A 25,650-nucleotide genomic window follows, 5' to 3' on the forward strand; every position below is an offset into this window, starting at 1 on the left:
GTGATCAGCCTCGCTCCTCCCGCCGCTCTCCGCTAAGCTGTGCTCCTAAGTGGGTGAACTGTGTTTGAAGCCGCATCCCCCGCCCCTCCCCCCACACCCGGAGCTGTTCTTAATATAGAACCCAGTACATACAGTCCTATTTCTCCTCGTCCCTTCTCCCTGTCAGTGTGATGTCCACTGCTACTGAACCGTAAGGAAGCCGTGTTGCTGGAATGTCCCTGGTTGCCCCGGTGATGTACATAACATGATTAATGAAGACTTTACCCCGCACATGCACAAGTTTGGGCGGGAATCGGGGAATTGGCCCATCCAGCTTTTATAAAGATCATGCTTTCTCATTCACAGGCTACCTAAATAGGGCCCTCTTGTCCATTGTCAACCATTTAAACTTCACTGTATCAGTAAGTACATACTGTGGGTATATGTTAGGGGTCTGCAGCTGCAGACATGGAAGATCACAGGGTCTGACGGGTTCAGTTTCCACCTAAAACCCAGTAACCAATCGAAACATAAGAAACCAGGTGAAATGAGTTCCCCCGCATTAACTGATTAAGTTCTGAGTAAGGAGGAAAGCCTGAGGTAGCAGACCCCCTGGTGTGTGCTAGCACAAGCTGTGCTGTTGCAAAGCGAACTGCTGATTCCATCGGTGAAGTGGAGCAGAGGGCAGACGGATTGGAAAACCTCCCCTGTGTAGGACACACGAGCGGAGTCTGACTGGCCGTACTGTGTGTGCTGTCTGCAGCAGCGGGGGGGTGGGGTGGGGGCAGGCGGGAGGGGGGTGTTTGTGTCATATGACCACAGGAAGGGCGACTGTGTCGGAAGCCTCGTCTGTCAGTGAACTTGGAGTGGCCCTGCTGGTCTGTTTACCGTCTTACTGCGCACTGTGGTGGTGTCCAGGGGACTGGACACATACAAACTGCATGTGTGTTCCATATGTCTCCATGCCCAGGGGGGCTCTGTGCCTGGCATATCGCTGTATCTGCATATGATTCGACTTGGCATATTATCATGCCCTACATATATCTACACCTCTTATATTATCATGCCCAAAGTCAGGCTTTCCCCTCTCACTAAGAGACTTGAACCTCTTTAACTCACTGTGGTGACATCTTTTTTACATTTTTTTTCATACACACCTGAAGAATGAAAAAAAAAAATGAGTTCACTGTAATAGATTTTACAGTTTTTATGCTGGTTCATGGTAGACCATAAATATATACACACTGCCATGCTGAGGGGTGGGGGGGGGGGGCAATGGTATAAGGAAAGAGGAGGGTCACTGTATGGTGATGTCACAGGTGGAAGGGGAGGGGCAGTGTATTGTGAGGTCACATTGGAATGCGGTCAGGGACTGGTGATGTCTCTAGAGAAAGGGGAGGAACAGTGTATTGTGATGTCACAAAGTATTGCCACATGGTTCACAATGTTCACATGGTTAGAGCACTCAGTATGCTGCAGAAATGACTGCATGAACTATTCTAAACCACAAATTACATCAGCTACAATCACTGTTTTAATTTAGAAAAGGTGGGCCATGCTATTACAATAACGAAAATTTGTACTAACATTGTTGCCCGTACCCTGCATGTTAATAATCAACAATTTTAGTAAATGTGTTAGCTTGAATAAATATAGTAACACAAGCCCTTTAATTTTCTTGCAAACCTCTTAGGTGTGATTACTGCAGAGCAACAAAGAAGGGAATAAATATAATATAAAAGTAAAAGGGCTTTACTGAGCAAAGAAATGATCCAAGGGACAGAATTTCCTTTGAAAAAATGTAATATTCAGTATGATATATATGCCTATAATTTAAAATGAAATATTTTAACAAGATCAGAAAAGATATTCCAACACTTCCCTATATATGGACAAATATAAAAACGATTGCTACATTTGGATCACATTTTTTATTCATTTCTGTGAAATATATTTAGGATTATATTTATAATTTAATTAATAACATAATGCAGTATACTCCATATTCATAGGGGTTCTACTGTCAGGTCTGAGAAGTCCTGGGCTGAGGGGAGCAGGGAGCAGTAGGGAGCTGAGTGTGCTCCTTCTGCAGTTTGGAGGTGGCTTAGGAGACCAGGCCTCCTTTCTTTGTAGTTTAGAGGTGGGATAGAGGGCAGCTTCCCCTCTCTGTGCAGTGAGGGAGGTGGGACAGCGGGTGAGGCCTATTTTCTCTGCGGTGTGGCAGGGGGGTGCAGAAAGCAGGTTTTCCCCTCCCTCAGGTGCGGAGGCGGGGCGGGAGGCGGGGTTAGAGGCGGGCCAGGAGGCGGGGCCTTCACCATCGGTTTCTGAGGTGATTCTGTTCTGCAGGGTTTGTGAAGCGCTTTGGGGCCCTGAGCAGATGAAAGCTGCTATTTAAATGTAAGTGCCATTCATTTATTCATTTACCTTCATATGAGCGACCCAGCAAAAAGCCAGCACTTTCGCAACAAGCACTACCATTCTTGAGTCTCAGCTCTCCTCCCCCCCCCCCCCCCCCCCCACCACCCCCCACCCCCCCCATCCTTCTGTGTGCTGGGCTGAGGTTTGCACCTGTGTGTACGTGTCTCCTCCCCCTCCCCCCCTCCGGCCCCCCCGTCCCTTTAACCCGGTGGGCTGTCTGTGTCCCCCCCTCAGGTGCCCCCTCTGCGCGTACTCCACCAGCCAGCCGGCCGCCCTGGACGGGCACCTGAAGACGCACTGCGAGTCGCGGTTCAGGTGCCGGATCTGCCAGGCGGCGGAGAGCAGCCAGGCGGCCCTGGACCGCCACGTGCGCGGGCACCGGCTGGGCGGCCACTACCGGTGCGAGCAGTGCGGCTACGCCTCCAAGACGGCCAACAAGCTGATCGAGCACGTGCGCGTGCACACGGGCGAGCGGCCCTACCGCTGCGACCGCTGCGGCTACTGCTGCCGGCGCAAGGACAACCTGAGCCTGCACAAGAGGCTGAAGCACGGCCAGCAGCCGCTGCGCTGCCCCCACTGCGCCTTCTCCTCCGCCAACCCCTGCGTCTTCAGCAGGCACGCCCGGAAGCACCGGGGCGGGGGCGGGGCCGGGGGCGGGGGAGGGGGCCGGGCGGCCTTCGGGGGGTGGGAGCTCAAGGGCGGGGGCGGGGCCGTGTTCGGGGGGCGGGACTGCGAGAGCGGGGGCGGGGCCTGCAGTCCCCTCCTCAGCATGTCGGCCTCCCTGGCCCTGCAGTCGGTGGCGCTGTCCGTCACCAGCCGGCAGCAGGGCTCCTCCTCGCCGCTGGCCTCCTTGCTCTACCCGGCGCCCAACGGCCGCTCCCTCCCCTCCCTCTCTCCCTTCCCCTCCCTCTCCACGCAGTACGAGCGGTACAGGACCTGCGACCCCGCCCACCTCATCCCCCTGACCACGCTCTTCGGCTCTGCCCGCTTCGGGAGGGGCGTGGCGTTCCACGCCCTGTCTCCGCCCCCTTTCCCCAGACCACGCCCTGCCGGCTCCCCGGCCACGCCCTCCCGCTCCCCCACTTCGCTCAAGCACTCGTTCCTGGCTTACCTGGGACTGACGAAAAAGGTCCAGACTGTGTGACCCGCCCATGACGGGAGTAGTGGGGAGACGAGCTGCTCCACTGAGTCCGGAATTTTCCAATCAAGATAACGTAACAAACTGGAGAGATGCTATGCTAGGGGGAAAATTATATATAAATACAACTACGGCTGTATGTGCTTAAAGAATTTATATCAGTGCTGCTTTGAATCTCTCTCTCTTTTCCGTTAAATTACGTTGTTTTTTGGACGTTTTGTACGGTTTTGAATGACAAGCACCCCAACGCTTTATCGGAAAAAGAAAAAGACAAAACGAGACAAGCCCTTCGAATGCTCCATCGTGTGTAAATGTGTCCGTTGCTGAGCGCTAGAAAAGCATGCTTGCGTATGTGCTCCCGTGGTTCAGAAGTCATCGTTGGCTGGAGTTGAAGAACATTCCGGCGTCCGAACCAGCCCGACTGCTGAGCTTTTTAGACTGTTTGTAGAGCTTTGAGCTCAGAACAGGCACCGATACCTCTCTCTGTCTGCTGTCAGAGCAACTCTTTCCTCTCACTTAGTTTTACAGAAATCCTCCTGGCAAAAACTCCGCCCTCCTCAGTGGTGGGAGGAGCTCCTGAGGCAGCCATATGCCAATCAGGCAGACAGAGTCATGAGTGGCTGTCCTGTGAAGATGAATTTGAATTTGGGCACCTCCCCACTCCTGCTCCACCCTATCACTAGTGCTCTTTGGAAGTGTCAGTTTGACAAGTCACTTGGCCCCACCAAAAAAAAAAGAATGTGAACGAATGTACAGTATTGCTTTAAATGCAAATGTGGGCGTGTTGCCAGCGTGGATGAGTTAATTTCAGAATAGAGTCCTAGATCAACGGCCTTCCTTGGCTGCCTAATTTTCCTTTGACTTTTCGAAAGGCCTTTTAATCATTCAGAATGAACGATACGTAACCAACAATATGTAATAGTCATTAATACTAATAACAGAAAATAACGACTTTCAGTGAAGATGCGTAGCAGATGCTGAGAGAGAAGCCTAAGCATTCAATGTGTGTTAGCCCAGTTCCTCAATACCTCTTCCCCATTTGCAGCGGAGGTATGGCAACCCCTTCTATACTACTCTCTTGGATGCAGGATTGCACTTTAGAACAGTTTGAGATTGAAGAAAAGCACTTAGGCCATCTCTTCCTTTTTTTTAGTTCGTCCTCACCCTTAAAAACTCCGCTCTCTTGCAGAGAAGAAGCCTTCTATGGGAGGCCACATGCTGGCGTGTTTTGTTTTCCTGTTAGAAAAGAAAAAGTTGAAGGAAATGCCTGTATAGTGGGGATACAGTTGTGGAGTGGTTCACTTCTCTTAAAATCTATGTGAAATGAGGAAGTACCATGTATAGAAAGCCCACTTGTAGTTATTGGATCAGTAGTTTGTACAGGTATAGCTTATCCTGGGCACAAATGCTCAGGCTAAAATTTAAAAAGCCAGTTTTGCACAGTGCTTTCTTTTTTTGCACTTTTTTGTATTTGTCCACAAGGAAGTATACATCTTACCCGATACTCGGCACCACTCGTAACTGTGTGGATTCGGAAGCAACAGTTATCTCTCATAGTTTGATTATGACGTGCCTCAGTAGAATGGCACTTGTGTTCCCAAGCGATCCAAAGTTGTTCATTATTTGTAAAGGGATTATTTGCGCCTGTGTCAATTGTTTTCTTTTACTCTTTTCTTAATGATTTGTAATTGTGGGTTTAGAGACCAAATGTAAATGTACTGGGTCATTATGGTTAAATCTGATTGGTCCCGAACTGGATAAAGGGGTCAGCGGTGGTGTCCTGTAAATGAACAGCCTGACTTTGCTGTGCCCCACCTTATGGGCTGTTGTCAATCGTTTCTTTTATACTCTAGTGCCACCTGGTGGAAGAGAGCGGCCTAGCGCCAGTAAGAGTGGGTCAGACTCACGTTTAGTGTCTACTCGATACCTGTTAGGTTGCCTTTGAATATTGTTTAATCTTACAATATAACACGACAGAGGTTTTACACAGACTTCCATGTGTGAAGGCGGGCGTTCCAGAATTTGGTGAGCGCTTAGCTCAGCTCTTGTTTGCCTAAATGTGACTAGCACAGCCATCTAACGCCGTTGTGTGACTACCTTTAGCACTTCCGAACATGCATGCTATTGCAAGCTACAGCTCTTAGCACTTACATTTTCTAAGCTTACTTTGTCGTTTATTTTTCTGTCTTCTTTTGCAGTCATCGCTGCATTCTCTCCAATTTTCTTCGGATATCTCCAGTCGGAGGTTTTGTTGTATTTTATTTCTCCGTTTGATTCAAGTTCCTTCTTTTTGGAATAGTTTTTTTTTTTTTTTGGCACTCTGTAAAATTGATATGTGCTGTATAAAGCTTTTTTATGACTTCATCATTAAGGCTGTACAGGGTTCTTTGTGGAAGTAACTGGTAATTAGATCATTTGTACTTATTTTGTTTTGTATCGTTTGTTTGGCATTGTTTTATGTTATGATTGCCAGTTTCCAATGTTAACATTTGAAAGTAAAGCTTACATCAAATATTACAAAAATTCTCTTGTCTTCTGTACACTTGATATTTTAAGATAAATTACAGCTTCATACTAATATTTTTGTGTCTCTGTTGAGGTTAAGAAGCAGCATTATTGAATTGCGATCTTCTCCCAAATGCATAAAATGATAAGTTTCTGCAAAGCAAATGTTCATATACTGTAGAGATGGCCAATTTGAAACATATATCCCTACTGTCTAGGATACAGACTGGTGATAAATCATGTAATGTTTTTTTTTTTTTTTTTAACTGATCCCAGATCTGTAAGCTTGGAAAAGCACATGGAGGTATCTGGTATCAGTCACCAGCAAGCGTGGGTATCGCTGATCTGTGGTCAGTGGGACGGTAGTGACAGCTGCAGCCTGCCTTTCCCCAGCCAAAGGTCAGGCTTGGCTAATGGAAACAGATGAAGCAGAGAGAAGGTGTTTGCAGACATTAGGGGAGCCATTTATCACCTGGGTTTGGGGGTTTTCCCCCCTCTAATCGGCCATCTCCCGCGGCCTGCTCGGGCTCCTGCGATGAGGAGAAGATGGCTGACCGCTCACACGCTCCCGCTCACCCCCCGACCGCACGTTTCACGTTCCTGTCACCCTGCCACTAATGTGTGTCACCAGTGACCCCTCTGTAAAGTGTCCAGCAGAGGCAGGCACTCTGTATTATTGCTGTGTGTGTGTGTGTGTGTGTGTGTGTGCGCGCGTGCGTGCACAACACTGCCTACAGCTTTGGCCCAGTTAGGGAGATTTGTGTTTCAGGAAGACTGCACACCTCCAGCTTCAAGTGCTAATGATGCTGCTCCTCTCTCTCTATCTGGTTTAAATCTGAAGGCTGATGAGATTATAGCACCAAAGTTTTTTTTTTGTTTAAGATTTCTGGGAACAATTTCCTCTGTCAGAAAAAAAACACTCCAGCTGAACTGATGATTGGTGTGAAGTTTACTTTCTTTTTGCTTTGATCGATTCAACACTTGGATCAAATGACAGGAGACATCATTAACCAGACTGTGGTGCGTCACCTGAAAAAAAGTCTTCACAAAACTTTTAAATCCACAAAGCAGTGAAGAAGAGCCAGCACTGAAAAAGATGCTTTGCCAGAGGGGAAAAATTGTATGTCGAAAGGAGGCTCAGAAGCACAAAATGCAGTCTTTCAGGAATAACATCTGTTCACATCCACAGACCTGTCACACGCATGTGGGGTGATGCATATTTATGCCCTGTAAGAATTCCATGAGCACTAAAGAGTATCACCAGCGGGCTCACAGCACGTGTCACCAAAATGGAACACTGATGTCAGTAATTAATGTGGGAGGGGCCTGGTCCTCCGACACCTTCCCGTCAATCAACAGAGCTGGAAACGGTCTCCATGTTGTACCAGCACTGCAGATTTAATTTTCAAAATAATTTTTGCGTCCCCTTACAATATTCTGAATCTGCTGTTTCTTATTCTTCATCCATTTTCTGTAGAAACCAAAAGTAAATGCAAAAAAAAAAAATTTCTCACTGTTGGAATTAAGTTAAACTTTTGTGCCTAGTTCATCATGCCTGCCTATTTCTTTATATATGCATAATTACACTTTTCCCAATAGAAAATTCTACAATTTCAACATCACGGAAAATCTGGAACACTTATCAATGGAGGTAGGGAGACTTAGCCTAGAGCACCCTCTTGTGATAACATGAAGGTATTTTTATTCACATCAGAAATTCAGGGTCTTAACTGAGTTTAATTACATTATTTATATTCAGAATGAAAAATGTATTTCTATATCCACGTGTTTTTTTTCTGAAAATAATTGCTTAATGCACTGCTGACAGATTTTTGTGAATCATTGTATATAGCCTTTATCCCTTGTAGACCAATAAACAATGAGTTTTCAGTGTAGTGTACAAGATCACCATGACAACATTGTTTCACACAGAAATTATTTTAGGTAATCTGAATCATCATACAGATGAAATCTCCCACTCCAGCACAAGTGAGTAGCTGTTCTGAAATCCAACGATAGTTTTCACATATAAAGAAACAGGCTTAGAAAAATACAAAAACAAAGTCTGATAAGTAAACTATTTGGATCAGGTTTCATTAAATTGCACCTTTTAGAATGAAATTCGCCTCACAGCAAGAAGGTTGTGGGTTCAAATCCAGCCTGGGCCTTTCTGCGTGGAGTTTGCAGGTTCTCCCATTGTCTCTGGTTTCCTCCCACAGTGGAAAGGGTAGGCTGTTTTCCTGTGAACTGAAGGGGGTAACATCGGCCTACATGATTTGTTCGTACATTGAATATCTTCCACTGAAATGTTTCTAGAGCCAGTCCTTCAATCGCCACATCCACAGCCACAGATTAGCGGTTCCAGTCTCCCCCTAGTGTTCACTCATGATAGGCGCTAGGACAAAAGTGCACACATGATGTGTGCACAGAAATGTACAAGCACACCTACAAATATCTAGCAACAAGCTTTTCTTGCTTTTAAAAGAAAGTCAGTAGTTTATTTCAGTAATGCACATGAACATGATTAAATTAATATCAATAATGGAATGCTCAAACTTGAAGAATGTGTTCTCACACACATCGAGCCTTAAAGGTTTGGAAAGCAGAAGTCCACATACGTGCACTTTGCGAGAGGAGGAACTTTCCTGCAGGTTGTCAACACAGTGCTATTTGTGTCAGTAAGAAAAACACTCCTATTGCAGAACATACAACATAAAATCATCTTAAGGCTGTTTCTTACAGACGGAACTTAGTGCTCAACATTCAAAATGATTGCAACCTATCACACAGAATGAAACTAGCTTCTTTTGTAGACATTTCAGGAGAAAAACAATTACAGCACAGTCAAATCACCAAGACACAAGGTTTCAGTCTATACAGAATATTCCCACAGTGGCATGTAACTACAACTGAAATTAATACATAAAAAACAGCATGTTAAAAAAATCAAGTCAAACATCTATGGGCACTTCTTTGATTTGGCCTTACACATTTACACACTTACAATAAAAAATAAAATGTTTTTAGATAAAAAATCATAATAATGACTATTTGCAACCAATGTACAGTAACTAATTTGTAAGGACCAGCGTGCGTCATTTTCTACAAAAAGCAATCAGTCCCTTAAAACTCTCACATAACCACATACACACAGCACATTTGTAGAATGTATTGGTATGTTTTGGTTTCTTTCTTAAGGTCAGTGAATAGCATGGTCATGATTCCTTTGTACGCATTGTCCATAATAAGATATCATTCATTCAGAGTTTCATTATTATTATCACCATGCTGTGGAGAGGCAGTGCCCTTCATCGTGAAGCAGTTTTGAATTTCAAAGGTGAATTTCTAAAGATGTCGAAAACGCAGGCAGGGATGAATGCTTTGGCGATATTTTGTTCCATTTCTTGTTCTTTAAATAATTAGTCAATGATTCAAGTGAACTGTAGAGTACAACTGATATGTTTAGAGTACACATGGAAATCAAATAAAACATACATCCACTTCATATAACTGCTTGGCAAGCATTAAAAAAATGAAACAGTATCCCCATTGAACTCACATCACATACCGATTTGAAAAGCTATGTATGACAGGAGATGAGTTTGCCATTTACATTACCACCCAATAAGCTTAAACACATAGTTTGTCCTTGCTTGTTGTCCATGATGCTCTTTTAATCAAAACCATCCAGTATTTTGTGTAAATGGAAATAGTCACATAACTGTATTTCTAAAAAAAATTGACCAATTAAATTAACACAGACTGACCCCAATGTAACTGTATATTGAGCGAAAAGAACATTTGTCTATGTCCATTTTATCATGTGCATGTTGAATGTAAGTGCATGTAGCAAGTATCCAGCTTTAAAGATAATCGGTAACAAAGATGATCACTGCAAAATAAAGAAAACTGTGTGCTTCAACCCCCCAGCAGATATAGCTTACAGACAGGCAGGTCTTCACTGCACAGAGTTCACTTCCACATCATGCATATGCTCCCTTACATGACAGAACGACTTGTAAGCCATCCCACAGAAAAACAACAGCACTTCATGCACATCAACATAAAGGACACAGGTGGCAACATTGTGGGTTCATGCTTGAAAATTACTCTGACAATCCAGGGGGTTCCAGTGATGAATATTCAGTCAGCGACGCAAGAACAATTTCACACAAGTTTATCACGAGAACAAGTAAAGCTTCACTGACAACATCGGTGGTGACAATGTGTCCAGTTCACACCAGTTCTGCAAACAAAATTATGAGAGTGAATGTCCTGTACCCAGGGGCATGTTCACCTTTTGACCTTTGACCTAAAACTCAAAAGCTACCATACCTATTTTCTGAATACATGCTATAGTACAAGTAGAATTAGCATCCCCTTTTGAACTCCTTTAAGATATAACATTTCAGCTTCACATACATTTTACTTGAAAGTGTCATGGCAATAAATATGGGGACCAATAATAATAACGATTGCATATTTGGGCATTATCCTTTCTTCTTCAGAAGAATTATTAAATAATAGAAAACCTCTGCACTGCATGAGCCTGCAGGTTTTCTGAGGCTCTGGGGGGGTCGGGGGGGGTGTCAATCGCTGTGAGAAGGCATCAGAACATTACCAAACGCAAGAAGATATAGTGTCCTGTGTCCTTCATCCAATCACAGAAGATGAGAGTCTGTCCGCTTCTCGGCACGGCCTGCATGTGCGCCATATTACTGACACGGAGCATGAGGAGGAGGCGGGGTCTCATTGGGAAGTGGGCGGGTCAAGTGCGAGGCCACAGTGTTGTAGTTCAGGGGGGAGGGGCCAGGGTGACCCCACATGGCACAAGGATGGCAGTCTGGACAGGCGAGTGCACAGTGACGTGTGGGACGGCAGGAGTGTGGTAGGAGGGGACGGGGGGATGGGGTCACTGAAGGTAGCGGTACACTTTAAAGCAGTGGTTCCCCGAATCGGCGACCACCACGTGGCCGTCCGAGGTGAGCGCCAGGCCCTGGGGCCCATAGAGGGGGTCCGCTGACGTGTTGATGTAGGAGAGGAAGGACCCGCTGCCATCAAACACCTGCCCAAAATAAAGCACAAAAAATGCTTGCATAAGCTCCTCCTACACTCCTCCTGAGGTTCATTAGTTAATATCCATTCTTTCCATATTCACACACTGAGAGTTATCAATCCTATTCTTGCAGGCGGTGGGTGGAGAGGAATTTATTCATGTTTGAAATGATTCATTTATCTATGATAACTCATAAAATGTGTACACTTGACAATTAAAGGGAGTAAATGAAAAAAAGGCAATTAACCCATGTTAGGTGATACAAGTAAACTGTCTGTTTATTATAGGGTGGCAGTAGGCATGTAAGCACTCAGTTTCTACACAGGCAGTCAGTGAACAAATAATTCTGGCTACAGCCGACTGCACCCTTTTGTTTGCAGTAATGAGTATGCACCAATAGGGTCCTCCTCATGGCTGCCTAAACAGACGACACGCTTGTTTCCCCCGACACGGGTCACTAGCCTTTGTTTGTGTGGTTCAGGCCTTTCTGCCACTTTGCAAAGCAGCGCACAATGAATTTGATGGTCAATGCAAATGGCATTCGGTTAAATATAAATACAAGTACATGAGCCAAGTACATGAGCCGTTAATAAGCATTTCTGTTGCCCTTTGGTCGTTAAATTGAAAGGGAGAAAGGGCATCCTCGCTTCAGGTCTCACCTGTATCCGACTGTTGCCCCAATCCGCCACGATGATGTTGCCGTTGGCGTCGACCGCCACCCCCGTGGGGGCGTTGAACTGCCCGTTCCCCTCGCCGTTGGACCCGAACTTCAGCTGGAACTCTCCGTCCGAGTTAAAAACCTGCATCGCGCCGTTACACAGGAAACAAAGCGAAGCACACACTCACTTTAAGCCCCTTCCTGTTCAGTTTTTAATTCAAATAATTTCCGTTTTTATAACAGTAGCAGGTACGGTAGCGCATTTTCACATTCGGATTTAGAGACAGACAGCTGCTCTGACTGCTGGTACCAATGGCACCCCTCCCCTCCACTCAGGCACCTTACCTTCACAGAGTGGTTGTGGAAGTCCGTAACAATGATTTCATTGTTGCTGTTCACAGCAGCAAAGTGAGGGCCTACACACAGACAGAACAGGCAAGAGGGAAGTTAACAGAAGAATAAAATAACTACTCACAAACTGTGCAACGTGTTCTCTTTTTTTAAACACATATTGTGTACCTCGTACCACGCCAATACAATATAAAAATGAAAACAGCACAAGGACCATCCAGCTTTTCTTCGTTAGTTTAAATAATCACTCTGAATAAAGGCAGTCTCCCTGTAATTCACCATGGCATATAGGTTAAATTCCTTTCATATGAACTAGTGACCCTTGTTGTTGTTCACGTGGCAGCTATGTCAATCAATGTTGCAGTTCTGATTTGCCTCAGCACAAGGAAATACTATTTATAAAACAATGAATTAGGTCCATTGTATTCTGTCAGTAGCCGGAAGTAAGAAGACTTGGTGGTCACAGTTTTTTATGCATCTTTTGTTGATGTTTTTGGCGAAAAACATCAACAGAGAACAAATCAATGAATGTAGAGGGACAGGGGGCGGATCCCTGCGGGGTGGAACATGAGTGACAGAAATTGGAGCGAGTGATAGGACAGGAGCGAACAGGAGAGGCGGGTCGAGCGCGCGGTACCTGCAAACTGCTTGTCCCCGTTTCCGCGACTCCCGAACTTGGTGACCAGCTTGCCGTTGGGCTGGAAGATGAAGACGCAGCAGGACTTGTTGTCCACCACGATGATGTGCCCGTTACGGTCCACGGACACGCCCTTCGGGCCCATCAGCTTGCCCGAGCCGATCTTGGACTGAGGAGAGATGTGTGTTTAAACCGCAGACATTACAGAAATAAAAAACTTCCAATAAATTTGATAATGAAGATATTGCTACACTTCAAAATATACATGGACAGTGGTTCCCAACCCAGTTCCAGGATATATATCATCCTGTATTCACTCCAACCCAAACAAAACAAACCTCACTCAACAGCTAAGAACATCTCTTTGATCTACTAATTAGTAGAATCCGGTGTGTCAAATCACGGTTGAAATGAAAACCTACACGACGGTAGATCTCCAGGAACAGGGTTGGGAACCACTGTATTAGGAGATTTACAAATAACTGTTGCTTAATTGTTCAGATACTACAGTACATTTTTGTACATTTCTTACAGCCTTCAAAAGTTAACATATTCACAATATATTGCAGTATAGTACATTCTCTTCAGATGGTAAGATGAAACAATACAGGGCCAAGTTATTCAAACTAATTCAGGAAACACTGGGCAGCATAGCATAGCTTATTTAATTTGTGTGAGCTAAGGCAGCCAGTATTGTTTCTTGTAACTTGGCCTCATTTTAACATCAATACGTTTAACAGCAGGCCTAGGTTTTGTTTTATTTAATGACTTACAGAGAGTGCTTTGTATGCATGAGTGACTTGGCATTTTTGCACACTGAAAACATTTTTTGTTGAGATGCACTATTTCTTGACACAACCCACAATTCAGAATTGAATCTGGAATGTTGTTGCTGATTTTAACCCCTGAAATACTGATGGATCCCATGCCAGACCAGCTCACCTTGAATTTCCCATCGCTGGAGAATATGCTGACCCACTTGTTGTCGTAGTCAGCGATGATGATGTCACCATTCGGGTGGACAGCAACTCCCGTGGGTCGCTGCAGTTGCCCGGGAGACCGGCCTCGCACCCCAAAACGGTTCTTAAACTGGCCGTCATTAGAGAAAATCTGCCAGCACACAAACCCGGGCAAGTTCATTACCGATTTATTAGGAATTAGTACACACGAGCACACACGTCTCAGCTTTCAACATGATGTGATTTGAAAACTGTAATTGTCCGCCCGCTGCCTTCCCTGAAGCAAAGACAGCCTTTCGACTGAACCAAGGTCAGAACACCAGGTTCTCATTTCATTTCTTGCCAACCGCTCTGTTTCTGTCTTCACAAAAAGACTGATCTCATCTACAAAAGCAACAGAGCCCCAGACGAGAATTTCACTGCACAAACAAGAACGTCAGGGGCATTTTACCGAATGTACTTTTAAAAGATTGATTATGAAAACAGACTTTGTTTATTAACAGACATAGTTTGGTACATCGTTCCTATCTTTTCTCTCCAGTCAAATCTCAGTAAAATTAACAGGAATGAATAATAAACAAATCTTGCCGTTAGTGCGGATACCGAATTGTGAATCAAAAAAAATAGGTTCAAGGGGAAAAAAGTGTTGACAGCAACAGAGTAGGAACATTTTTAATAAGAATTCTACAGTACACAACCTCCATCAGCAGTTTCCTGTGGCAGTGCTCACTGGAGGGAAATTAATGAAATGGACGCAGGGCAAGGATGCACAGAGAAGGACTGTGAGTCATCTCCCTGGAGACCAACTGTTCTCAACAGAGGGGTGCGGTCTCAGCAGCAAGGTCCTGATTGGCTGTGCTGATCTGTGAGGAGTCATTGAGTGCATCTGCATCTATTAGTACAGAGCTGCTATATTTTCACAAGATGGTCCTAGTACTTTGTGCCCTAATCTAAACGCCAAAACTTATCTGAAAAAAATCCAATCTAAAAGGCAGGCTAACCTAATTCATGATCAGGGCCTGGAAAGCAAATTGAGTGAAATTGATCTGTGCCTCCACAGAGAAACTAGACTACACACATTACCCAAATTACTCATTATCTGGATAATAGGAACCTTTTCAGACATAGAGGGATTCAGTCAGTATTGCTCCTTAACTTTGACTTTAAATGCAAGTATTCTCTCCTTTGTATAAAAATACATAAAATTAATTTGATTAAATATTTGAAGTAATCAATTATTCGTTAAATTATGGACACACCCTTACTGAAATGGAGTATACAGTAATGTTGTAAATTTGAGGATGTTTTTGCAAATATAATTTAAATGTCGTTTGCAGCAGTATAGTATATTGAAATATCTGAAAGTGGAAATTATTTGTATATTTCCATCATGAAGTATTACAATGTCTAAATAATACAATTAATTATTTCAATATACTTCATACAGTCTATATATTTTCAGTTAATTCCAATACCATAAGGGAAATTAATAGGATCATTTAACCCAAGTGTTCAGCTGAAATTGAGTTGAAATTTTAAATGAAAACAAAAACAGGATGGGGGGTAGGAATTGCCATGTCTGTCAACAGGCCTACAGTGCCATTTTAAAAGCCCTTACCTGAACACATTGATTGTTACTGTCTGCTATCAAAATCTTTCCAACTGAAGATGCTGCCACGCCCTGGAGATTGGTGAATTCTCCCTTATTTCTTCCCTTAGTTCCTGGAAAACATTCAGATTATCATTCATACGTCATTTTGAACGGAGGAGGTACGCAACGTACAGCAACATGAACTCAATTTTAATGTTCAAAGTGCCCATCTATAACAATATTTTATATTAGAATTAAAAAAAGGCAACATGAACAAACAAATAGATTGCACAGAATACAAATCACTGTAGATGTGCTGTAAACTAATGATAAATTAATGGAGGTGTAATCTTTCATTAGTGGTAGTGTTGTCAATCATTAGTGGCAGTGTTGTCATTCACTAGTGGCAGTGTTGTCAATCATTAGCAGCACTGTCGTCAATCATTAGTGGCAGTGTCATCAAAGAACACTGTATCTACCCCACAGAACTGTAATATAGTACAATATAATGTAAACGTGCACACTTTTTGGAAAATATAATGAAAAATATATTTCACACCATCTTTTTTTAGAACTGCAATATCTGAAATATCAATAAATTGTATGTTTGCCAAGAAATTGTAATGTGTAATGCAATATCCTTTCAGATCTTGATAATATATTTCACTTTAATATATGCTGTAGTACGTTCCTTTTTCGTCTGCGTATCAGAGACAGCACTGTACCATAGATACCCATATGCACAGGTGAGCATCAGCCGTACGAATCAGAGATAACAGGCCTGTAGTTGTACATGGGTGTCAGTGTGCGGTATCTGAGTGAACAGAGGGTCCAGGAGAAACAAGCGGCGAGGCGACCGCACCGATTCTGAAGATGAGGTCGTCCTCGATGGGGTTCTCTTTCCTCTTGCCGGTGCTGTACATGCTGGCCGGGCGCTTGATGGCCTTCTGCTTGACGTGGCAGCTGCCCGGCGACTTGAGCCGCTTCTTGGCGCCGTCGGAGGTGGGCGAGGCGTCGGCGGACTTGCAGACCTTGAGCCGGAAGGGGCTGCCCTTGATGTGCTGGTCGTAGAGGCGCAGGGAGAGGGTGAAGCTGCCCTCCTTGTGCACGGTGTACAGGTACTCGTACGTCCCGTTCTTGTTGTCCAGGATCTCGCCGTCGGCCACGCTCCCGTCCGGCGTGCAGATCTCCGCCGTCAGGCTGGCGCTGCCCGTCTTGCACAGCTCGCCGTCCTTGTCCTTGGTCGTTATGGTGACGGAGGTGGGCAGGCCCACCACGCACTGGCGCAGGCCCTCGCCGCTGGCCACCGTCTCGTAGGCGATGGCGTTGGTGGTGACGATGGTGCCCAGGTTGTGGATGGACTTCTTGAGGCCCTCGGTCTCGATGAGGAAGTCCAGCTGGTCGTTCTCCTCGGGCTGCAGCGGGTAGTCCTGGCTGGCCAGCTCGCCCAGGCGCTCGCTCATCTGCTTGCGCACCAGCAGGACCTCGGCCTCGGTGCCGTGACTCAGCGCCTGCTCCGTGAAGTTGCAGCTGCTGTTGATGCTGTCCTGCCCCTTCAGCAGAGTGTCCAGCTGCGCCTGGAGCACCTGCAACACAGCGCAGCCAGTCAGCAGATTCACATTTACACACATATACACACACATACTTACTGGGTCAGCAGATTCACATTTACACACATAAACACACAGCACAGTGAGCCAGCAGATTCACATTTACACACATATACACACTGAGCCAGCAGATTCACATTTACACACATATACACACACATACATACTGAGTCAGCAGATTCACATTTACACACATAAACACACAGCACAGCAAGCCAGCAGATTCACATTTACACACATATACACACTGAGCCAGCAGATTCACATTTATACACATATACACGCACACAAACACACACATGTGCAGGCACAGAGGCACACACTGAGTCAGCAAATACACATGTACACACAGACCCCACACATACAGCGCTCTGAAAGTGCAAGGGCCCCTTCTGCTAACACAGAGGCACACAGTGAGTCAGCAGGACAGGCCCCAAACATAAAGCTCTCTGAAATTGTAGAGAGCTTTACTTGTTTCACAGTACTGTATGTACAGTCATAAAAACACACACACAGGCAAACACAAAGTCAGCAAATATACAGTGCCTTCCATAATGTTTGGGAAAAAATACATTTTTTTCTTTTTTTCTTGTACTCCACAATTTTAGATTTGTAATCAATTCACATGTAAAAGTGCAGATTCTCAGCTTTTATTTTGGTTTTACCATGTAGAAATGGCAGCACTTTTTATACATGGGAGGTTATGTATAAAATCTGCACTTTAACTACATGTGAACAGTTTGATCTAAATCTAAAATTGTGGAGTACAGGAAAAAATATATATGTCTTTGTCCCAAACATTATGGAGGGCACTGTACATACACACATGCATTCACATACATACATGCGGGCACACACTCACACACATACACACCGGTGCACACACAGACACACACATACGCACAAACAAGTGCATGCGCGCACAAAATTGGAAAAAAATACATAAACACAATCAGTCAAATACACACGCACACGTGCGCACACACACACACACACACAAGCACACACTGAGTCAGAAAATACACATGTACACACAGGCCCCACACATGCATGCGCACAGACTCAGAAAAACATACATACACACAATCAGTCAACTACAGTACACACACACACCCAAGAATGCGCACACACAAACACACAAAACACACAATGCGCTTATCTACCCTATAGCTCTAGTGGTGGTTTCTAGTCACGTAAAATTCACCTTCTATAAGTCATTTTGGCTAGAGGTGTATGCTAAATAGCTCGTTTGTCATTTGCACATGTACACACACACATAAAACACAGATAGACACACAGAATCAGAAAACACATCCATAAACACTCACAGAGGCATTACACTGACATATACAGTAACTAAACATTCATATATACACACACACACACGCACACACACGTAGTAATTACCACATATATACTGTACACACAAACACTTTCAACAAAACACACAGAGCCAACTGACATACACAATCATCAAATCTCCACATGAATGCGTTAAAACATTTGCATAATACACACACAGCATAATAATTTCTGATCCAAATAAAGCATCAGTATAAAGAAGAATTCTGAGGTTCCATTAATGCTGTCTTTGCAGAGCACTGATGATGACAAGACAAAAATGGAAATGCAAGACACTCCATTAAAAACACATGTAAAGACAAGCGTGGATAAATGGTTTCACAGGGTATGTCAATATTACAGGAGACAGGCAATCCCCTGCTCTGGCAGCAGAGGCTAACCAACAACAAACAGACTCACATAAACCAGGCCTCTTCTGAACTCGGTCAAGCAGAAAGCAGCACACAACCGGCACAGCTAACGTTCCACGTACGGTCCGGCTAAGAGAAACACGGCAGGGAAAAGCTGCTCTGCCACCACGCTCTCCCTGAACAGTGAAATTCCCAGCAGAGAGCACACCCTCTGCAGAGAGGACGTGTCCACCTCCTGCAGTCCGTCATTCTCCCATGTGACCACGTGGCTCCGCCCCCCGTCCGGCCAGGCCCACGCGAGCGGCCCGGCACGCGCGATTGGCTCTCTCGCTGGGCGTTACAGCAAGCTCTGTTACAGCAATAGTTCCCCTATCCATCTTTCAGTTAATCATTAATCAGGAATGGGCCGGGTAAGGGGCTAGCACAGGGGTTGAGGCTGTGGAATGGCACACTATTCATTTTGTCACATTTTCCAAAGAATCTGTGTGCAAGCAAGACTGTCACACTGCAACACAAAGGAATATGCATGCCTCATGTAAGGCTTACGAAACTTTCACAAAAATTGGCAATTATGCAGGTTTGAGATACTCTGGTAAACCAGGAATATAAGCTAAAATTAAAAAGCATAAATTATTATATTTTTTTATAATTTAATTATTTGGAAATGCTCAGTTCCATTCATCTAAAAAAATCTCCAGAGAACAGCATGACAACTTTTCCATTCACTGATTCAACTGAATCAATTCTATCGCCTGAATTGAAATGGACCTGGGCCCAACTCTGCGCTCAATGGCCACTGCATGGCAGAAAACTACTTTCAGACAGAGCACTACCAATGCGGGACACTAATGAGTGAGAACGGTCCTTACTCTCCGCTTTAACCCCTTCAGCAGACCGCAGAGGACCGCTCTCTACGCACACGTGCTACCGCGTTCAGACCGCTGTTTACCGTGAGCAGTTTGAGTTTGCGGTTCAAGTTTGCGGTTGGCCCTCACCTTCTGCTTGAGACCGTAGTTGACCTCCAGCTCCATGAGCAGCACGCTCTTGCGCACGTTGAGCGTCTTCTGCAGCTCGTCGAAAGCGGCGTGGATGTCCTCCTCAATGGACGACTTCTGATTGGTCAGCTGCTGCAGGATCTCCGACAGGACCTGCAGGGCCGAGTCGATCTCTGGTAGCCTGCACACGCGGGGGAGGCTAAGATTACTACCGCCTCAATCTCCAAACTCAGAGATTACTACTGTACAGGTACATCATCATTATACAGTCTGCCCATGTTAGTATATAAAGTGAGACACCAGTATAAACAGTGATTTTCTGCATTATTAACTTAACTCTCACCAGTTATAACATCCATAAAACTCATAGTTGTAGGTTTATGGATCGCAGTATTTGAATATCGCACTGTTGCTTTGTTCAACATTATCAAATATTAAAAGTTCTAACTGCCCTAGTGTATTTAAATGATTTTAAAATTGTTCATGAGAAGGACTACAATTCCCAGCAGGACTTGAAAAGTGACAGAGTTGCATCTCTCTAATCTGCAAATGAGCAAATGCAGCACTGATCATAGTTTTGAGTGTTGACTAGTCTGACCATAAAGTTTTCCTCGAGTTAGTTGTGATTTAATGAAGGTGACACACCCATGTGCTCTAGATGACTCATGGCACATTGTGTTTGTGTGTGCGTGTGAATGTGCTTATGGTTGTGTGCGTATGTGCTCACGTGTGTGTATGTGGCTGTGTGCATTTGTGGTTGTGTGTCTGTCCATGTGTGTGTGAGTGAGCATCGACATTGTCACTGAGTTCCTACAGAGTCCAAAACACCCCTAACATTTTGAAATGAAGGGGCTTTTCCTCTATGTTTAACTGCAGTCTCAAATAAATAATGCAAATGTGTATATGCATGTGGGTATGTGTGTATATGAATACGTGTTTATGTGTGCACATGTATATGTGCACAGGGGTGATTGGAAGATGGGACACACCTGTTTTTGACAGCATCTAGCTGGTCCTGTAGAGAGGCCTTGTGCTGCTCCACCACGTCTTTGAGCGGGACGGTGGGGTGCTCTGCGTGCTCCCCCCCAGTGCACTCCTCACACATGGCTGTCTCACACGGGGGGCAGTAGAACTCCATCACCTGCCAACAGCAAGAGGCCCTGTCTGTCAACCCAGCTAACGCAGGACAGCGCTAGTGCCCTCATACGCATGCACATACACAAACACACGCACACGGGTGTGCGCACATTGTGTTTGATATTAAAGATCCCACTCCTCATTTGTAACTTGCCTATTTCATTGATGTCCTTGTAAGTTTGATGTGACCACATACGGTACTTCGGTGTACTAAAGCATACTGTTTTTTGTCTGGAAAACTCTATTAAAATATTGAAGAAATATGGAATAAAATGATTGCCAGGTCTTTCTGTATTGGCTGCAGAGTCTGATCTGGACAAAGTGTGTAAGATCCATTCCAGCTCTGGCAAGCTGAATAAATGGGAGATACGACTCCCTCCAGACAGTAAAAATAAATGTGTCGCTATGGAGACAAAAGTGGTAGCTGCACTGTGCTGGGAGCGAGCTACGCGGTTAGAAGGGGTCCCAAGAGGACCCGGTCAGGTTTGCTCAAACGCACCACATCACCCTTCTACCCATCCAAAACACACACAAACAGTTAGCCAAAGCCCTGCAGAGTTAGACCGTAATGCACCTAAGAAACTGCGCCCTCTGAGTGATTCAGCATGTTACATAAGAACACTTTGTAAGAGATTCAGGCAGTGAGTGAATAAGAGTGCTATGTGAGTACTCTGTGTAAGAGACTCAGGCTGTGAGTGAACCAGAGTGCTATGTAACTACTGTGTAAGAGATTCAGGCAGTGAGTGAATAAGAGTGCTATGTAACTACTGTGTAAGAGATTCAGGCAGTGAGTGAATAAGAGTGCTATGTAACTACTGTGTAAGAGATTCAGGCAGTGAGTGAATAAGAGTGCTATGTAACTACTGTGTAAGAGATTCAGGCAGTGAGTGATTCAGAGTGCTATGTGAGTACTCTGTGTAAGAGACTCAGGCTGTGAGTGAATCAGAGTGCTATGTAACTACTGTGTAAGAGATTCAGGCAGTGAGTGAATAAGAGTGCTATGTGAGTACTCTGCGTAAGAGACTCAGGCTGTGAGTGAATCAGAGTGCTATGTAACTACTGTGTAAGAGATTCAGGCAGTGAGTGAATAAGAGTGCTATGTGAGTACTCTGCGTAAGAGACTCAGGCTGTGAGTGAATCAGAGTGCTATGTAACTACTGTGTAAGAGATTCAGGCAGTGAGTGAATAAGAGTGCTATGTGAGTACTCTGCGTAAGAGACTCAGGCAGTGAGTGAATCAGAGTGCTATGTAACTACTGTGTAAGAGATTCAGGCAGTGAGTGAATCCGAGTGCTATGTGAGTACTATGCAAGAGATTCAGGCAGTGAGTGATTCATGAAGACTGCTCAGAAGTGGAGGGGTGCACATTGCCTCCAGGTTAGGGGGAGATCAGGGACTGTAAGTAGGCAGCATAGAGTGGGCAAGGCTGGAGTACTATAGGGCGGGGCCGAGACGTTTAAGGGGGAGGGGCGTACATTGCCTCCGTGGTTGGGGCAGGACAGGGGCTGCCCGGTGGGCACGGCCGCGCCCGTCTCCAGCACGGTGCCGTCATCGCTGCTGCTGTCGGGAGACCTCTGCAGCACGTCCATCAGGTTGGTGATGAAGAAGTTGTTCTGCAGCGCGGACACGCCCTTCTCCGGCAGGATGGACGTCTGGCGGCACACGGGGCACGACAACGTCAGGCTGTGCGCCGGAATGTAGTTCTGTAGGCAGCTGCGGACGAACGCAAAAAAGAACACCGCGTCCGTTATCGTACAGAAACACCTCTACACACGCCCTTACAGAGGGTATATCCTTGTCTACGCTGTCCCTGCAAATCTAATCTCACTTAGCAAATAACTGAATCATCCACCAGCAATTACACACAGGAGAGACAAGCCTGGGCAGAAGGCTGAGAGAGCAGCCATTTTGTGTCAAGCTTCAACTGAGTTTCCTTTTTCACATTAGGTCAGCTTCTCATCTGGCTCTTGTGGGTGAAATTCCTCAATTCTCTCCTTACTGTTTCACTCATCTATTTTACAGCCGATGGACATGATCTGACAACACAGTGCTTTGGGGGAACAGCTAGCAGAAAGATGTAAGTCCAGGTTCTTACCTCTCGCAGAAGGTATGCAGGCAAGGAAGAACTTTGGGGTTGTCGTAGCGATCCAGGCAGATGCTACAGATCAGGAACTGCTTGTCAATCTGACGCACCACAGGGCTGGGGATACTGGAGCCGTCACTGGCCATCCTAAAACTCTGACATGGGGGTCCAGACTCGCCTCACCCAGCGCCCTGTCCAGAGAGAGAGGAGAAAGAGAGAGAGAGAGAGGGGTTCAGAGAGTGACTTATACACACGCACAGGCACACACACACAGAGCATTTTTTGCATTTGTCCTTTGATTTACAGCTCACTCTGGCTCAATACTGCTGTGTATGGAAAACAGAAATGACCTCAGTCACTCATAAGAAATAGTTCCATTGCCTGAACCGGCTTTGTAATTGGCTCAGCAACATTTGCCATTTCAGAGCTAATGTGTTTTTCTTTTTCTCCTCAGACTTTTTTTCTGAAGTAGTTACAGATGAAGAGTGTCAATATATGCCGTGGTAATGCACGCCAATCAAACACAGCCATAACAGAGATGCACAGCAAATTAATGGCCACAGATATTCACAACACACGAAAGACCATGCCTCTACTGTAATGCAGATATTCATAGCACACTGTAAGAAATCCCTCAGATACACCAAACAGAGGAAGTATCAGAGTGGCAAAGGAGCGTGAGTAGTCTTACCCAGTGCTACTGGAATGGGATTAATTTAATGATATCTTGGTTATCTGACACCAAAATCATGTTTTAACCTTTCCTCTGTGCTAACAGTTTTGCATAGATGGGAGACTGCAAATGACCCACCAATAATGTGGCTCTATACCGAGTTAACCTTTATATTTGGCTGGCCACTGACCCATAGGTAAAAAGATCTTTAGTCAGCAGCCCACCACCAAAGACACCAACTTGTCCCGCAGGGCATTGGCTTCCCAACAATACCAAACATGATTACACTGTATTACGGAGAACATATGTTTTAAATACAGTAATACAAATCCATTAGGAATGTTTTGCAACTGGTTACTGTCTCTTTATCACACCTGCTGACTCCCTGACAACGCAGACTCTTTTCCTTTGGGGGTTTGATAAGGGACACACTTTTATAAACCACCCTACAACACTATTACCCATGGCTCTAACACACATAGTCACAGCACACTAATGGCCAAGGGTCTAACACAGATATTCACTGCATGCTAATGACCCCTGTGCCCCTGAGTATACCTCCAGGGCAGTCAGACAGCTCAGTGTCCCATGGCCCTACATGGAGACATCCAGGTGGAGAACAGAGTCTGCCGTTGGTCTGATCCCTTCCCCAACCAGACACGGTGGCTGTCTGGGACGCGTAGTTCCCTACAGCATGTCCTAGATCCGTAATACCTTCAGCCCCAGCTACACTTTCTCAAAGTAGGCCTGTGGAAAGTTACTCATCCAATGAGGCCAGGGCACAGACTCATACTTTCCCTATTAAGTGGAGGTTCCATGTGAAAGCATTTCAGTAATAAATATCTGATTACCAGACACATTTTCACTGGAGTACTACGGGGGGGGGGGGGGGGGGGCTTTTACCATTGACTGATGAAAAATAAATACGCAATAAAATTAAGGCAGGAATTCAAATTACCATGGCCCAACAAACAGAGATGTTAATCTTAAGCCATCTTGCAAATACCATCAGCAATTTTACTCCATGACTTAACTAGAGGCAGTAGTAATATTTTCACACATCATCACTTTCTCAACAAATTCTAAACTCTGTTTGAATCTGATGGTCAGAAATAAATTTTCAAATTAGCACACTCACACACAGATTAAAAAAATGCCTGAACTAAATTAAATTAGACCCAAATAATGGTTGTGATTCATGCCTTTTTCATCATATATAAAAACAGGTCACCTCCCACAAAAGGAAGACCCTTTGGGGAGATTTTCAGTTACAAAAATATATTCTGTTCCAGAAAGTATCTAAAAAAAATCACACTGCCATAGCAACGGTAGAGCGAAGGTCACCCATACAAATCACATCACAGTCCATTACAGACCTGGTTTTAAAATATTAAAGAAGTGCAACACACCAGCACAAATACAGCAACAATAACAAAGTTATCAGAGTTAAAAATAAAAAATAAAATAAAAAAAGACTGATGAAAGCTAGTAAAAGAAAAGGCTCTTGTGCGATGAACAGAAAGCAAAAGGAATGCTAACCATCCCTTACCCCACTCCCAATACAGTGTACTAAATTACTGAGCAATTCAAAATAAAGTAGCATTCTAGCCAACAGTTTGTCTCAAAGTATATCATGCACACTAGCCTGTTATCAGGAGGAATTTGCGACTCCCACAGTACCACAGAGGCCTGTGTTTTTGTTTCACTCCAACTGCTCTGCCCAGAACGCAGAGCCCTGTCCATTTTTGTGGGATACAGTGTAAGCAAAATCCACTGAGATGAAATGTGATTGAGGGCCAACCAGGGCCAAATGACTACATACTCATGGAGGGCTTTTCACTTCCTGGGTCAAGCCATGACATCACGCTGCAGTGTATGATTTTCACTTCCTGGGCAAACAAGTGCACTTCAGGACTACCTTGTGCACTTGCTAAGGAGATAGACAGACCATACTAAACAGAGCCTTTACAGCAACAACCAAGAGAGCAGGGATGCATGCCCATCTCACAAAAATCGCACACAAAAAACTGTGACATTGTGTAAGATTACTCATTAACCTTTATTTTCAGAATAGTGAGTTCATATTCATTATAATAATATTTTGTGCGAACTGAATTGAGCAAAGTCATGTGATATAGCCACACCCTGT

At 44.7% G+C, this 25,650-nt stretch overlaps 2 protein-coding genes across 8 annotated transcripts in view; one reads left to right on the plus strand and one right to left on the minus strand.

The window, feature by feature from the left end:
- Window positions 1-6,052, plus strand: part of LOC118228245 (zinc finger protein 827-like) — a 44,120-nt gene extending 38,068 nt beyond the window's left edge. The window contains exons 14-15 of one of the 2 annotated variants that reach the window (XM_035419607.1): window positions 2,326-2,376; window positions 2,632-2,768. In XM_035419607.1, the coding sequence (XP_035275498.1) occupies window positions 2,326-2,374 (49 nt within the window). In that variant the 3' untranslated portion in view covers window positions 2,375-2,376; window positions 2,632-2,768. Of the gene's footprint in view, window positions 1-2,325; window positions 2,377-2,631 lie in introns of both variants that reach the window. The other variant, XM_035419606.1, reaches the window with a different exon arrangement.
- Window positions 6,053-7,719: 1,667 nt separating this feature from the next.
- The window catches only part of trim2a (tripartite motif containing 2a), a 42,034-nt gene continuing 24,103 nt past the window's right edge, over window positions 7,720-25,650 (minus strand). For 4 of the 6 annotated variants that reach the window (XM_035417949.1, XM_035417950.1, XM_035417948.1 and 1 more), the window contains exons 2-12: window positions 22,841-23,019; window positions 22,221-22,458; window positions 20,599-20,750; window positions 19,610-19,790; window positions 16,155-16,878; window positions 15,320-15,423; window positions 13,685-13,852; window positions 12,743-12,911; window positions 12,100-12,170; window positions 11,756-11,896; window positions 8,508-11,105 (exon numbers count right to left, since the gene is read on the minus strand). In XM_035417949.1, the coding sequence (XP_035273840.1) occupies window positions 10,953-11,105; window positions 11,756-11,896; window positions 12,100-12,170; window positions 12,743-12,911; window positions 13,685-13,852; window positions 15,320-15,423; window positions 16,155-16,878; window positions 19,610-19,790; window positions 20,599-20,750; window positions 22,221-22,458; window positions 22,841-22,974 (2,235 nt within the window). In that variant the 5' untranslated portion in view covers window positions 22,975-23,019 and the 3' untranslated portion in view covers window positions 8,508-10,952. Of the gene's footprint in view, window positions 8,288-8,507; window positions 11,106-11,755; window positions 11,897-12,099; window positions 12,171-12,742; window positions 12,912-13,684; window positions 13,853-15,319; window positions 15,424-16,154; window positions 16,879-19,609; window positions 19,791-20,598; window positions 20,751-22,220; window positions 22,459-22,840; window positions 23,020-25,650 lie in introns of those variants that run through there. The other 2 variants (XR_004765286.1, XR_004765285.1) reach the window with 2 other exon arrangements.

This window comes from Anguilla anguilla, chromosome 5, assembly GCF_013347855.1.
Source record: "Anguilla anguilla isolate fAngAng1 chromosome 5, fAngAng1.pri, whole genome shotgun sequence".
Lineage (NCBI taxonomy): Eukaryota > Metazoa > Chordata > Actinopteri > Anguilliformes > Anguillidae > Anguilla > Anguilla anguilla.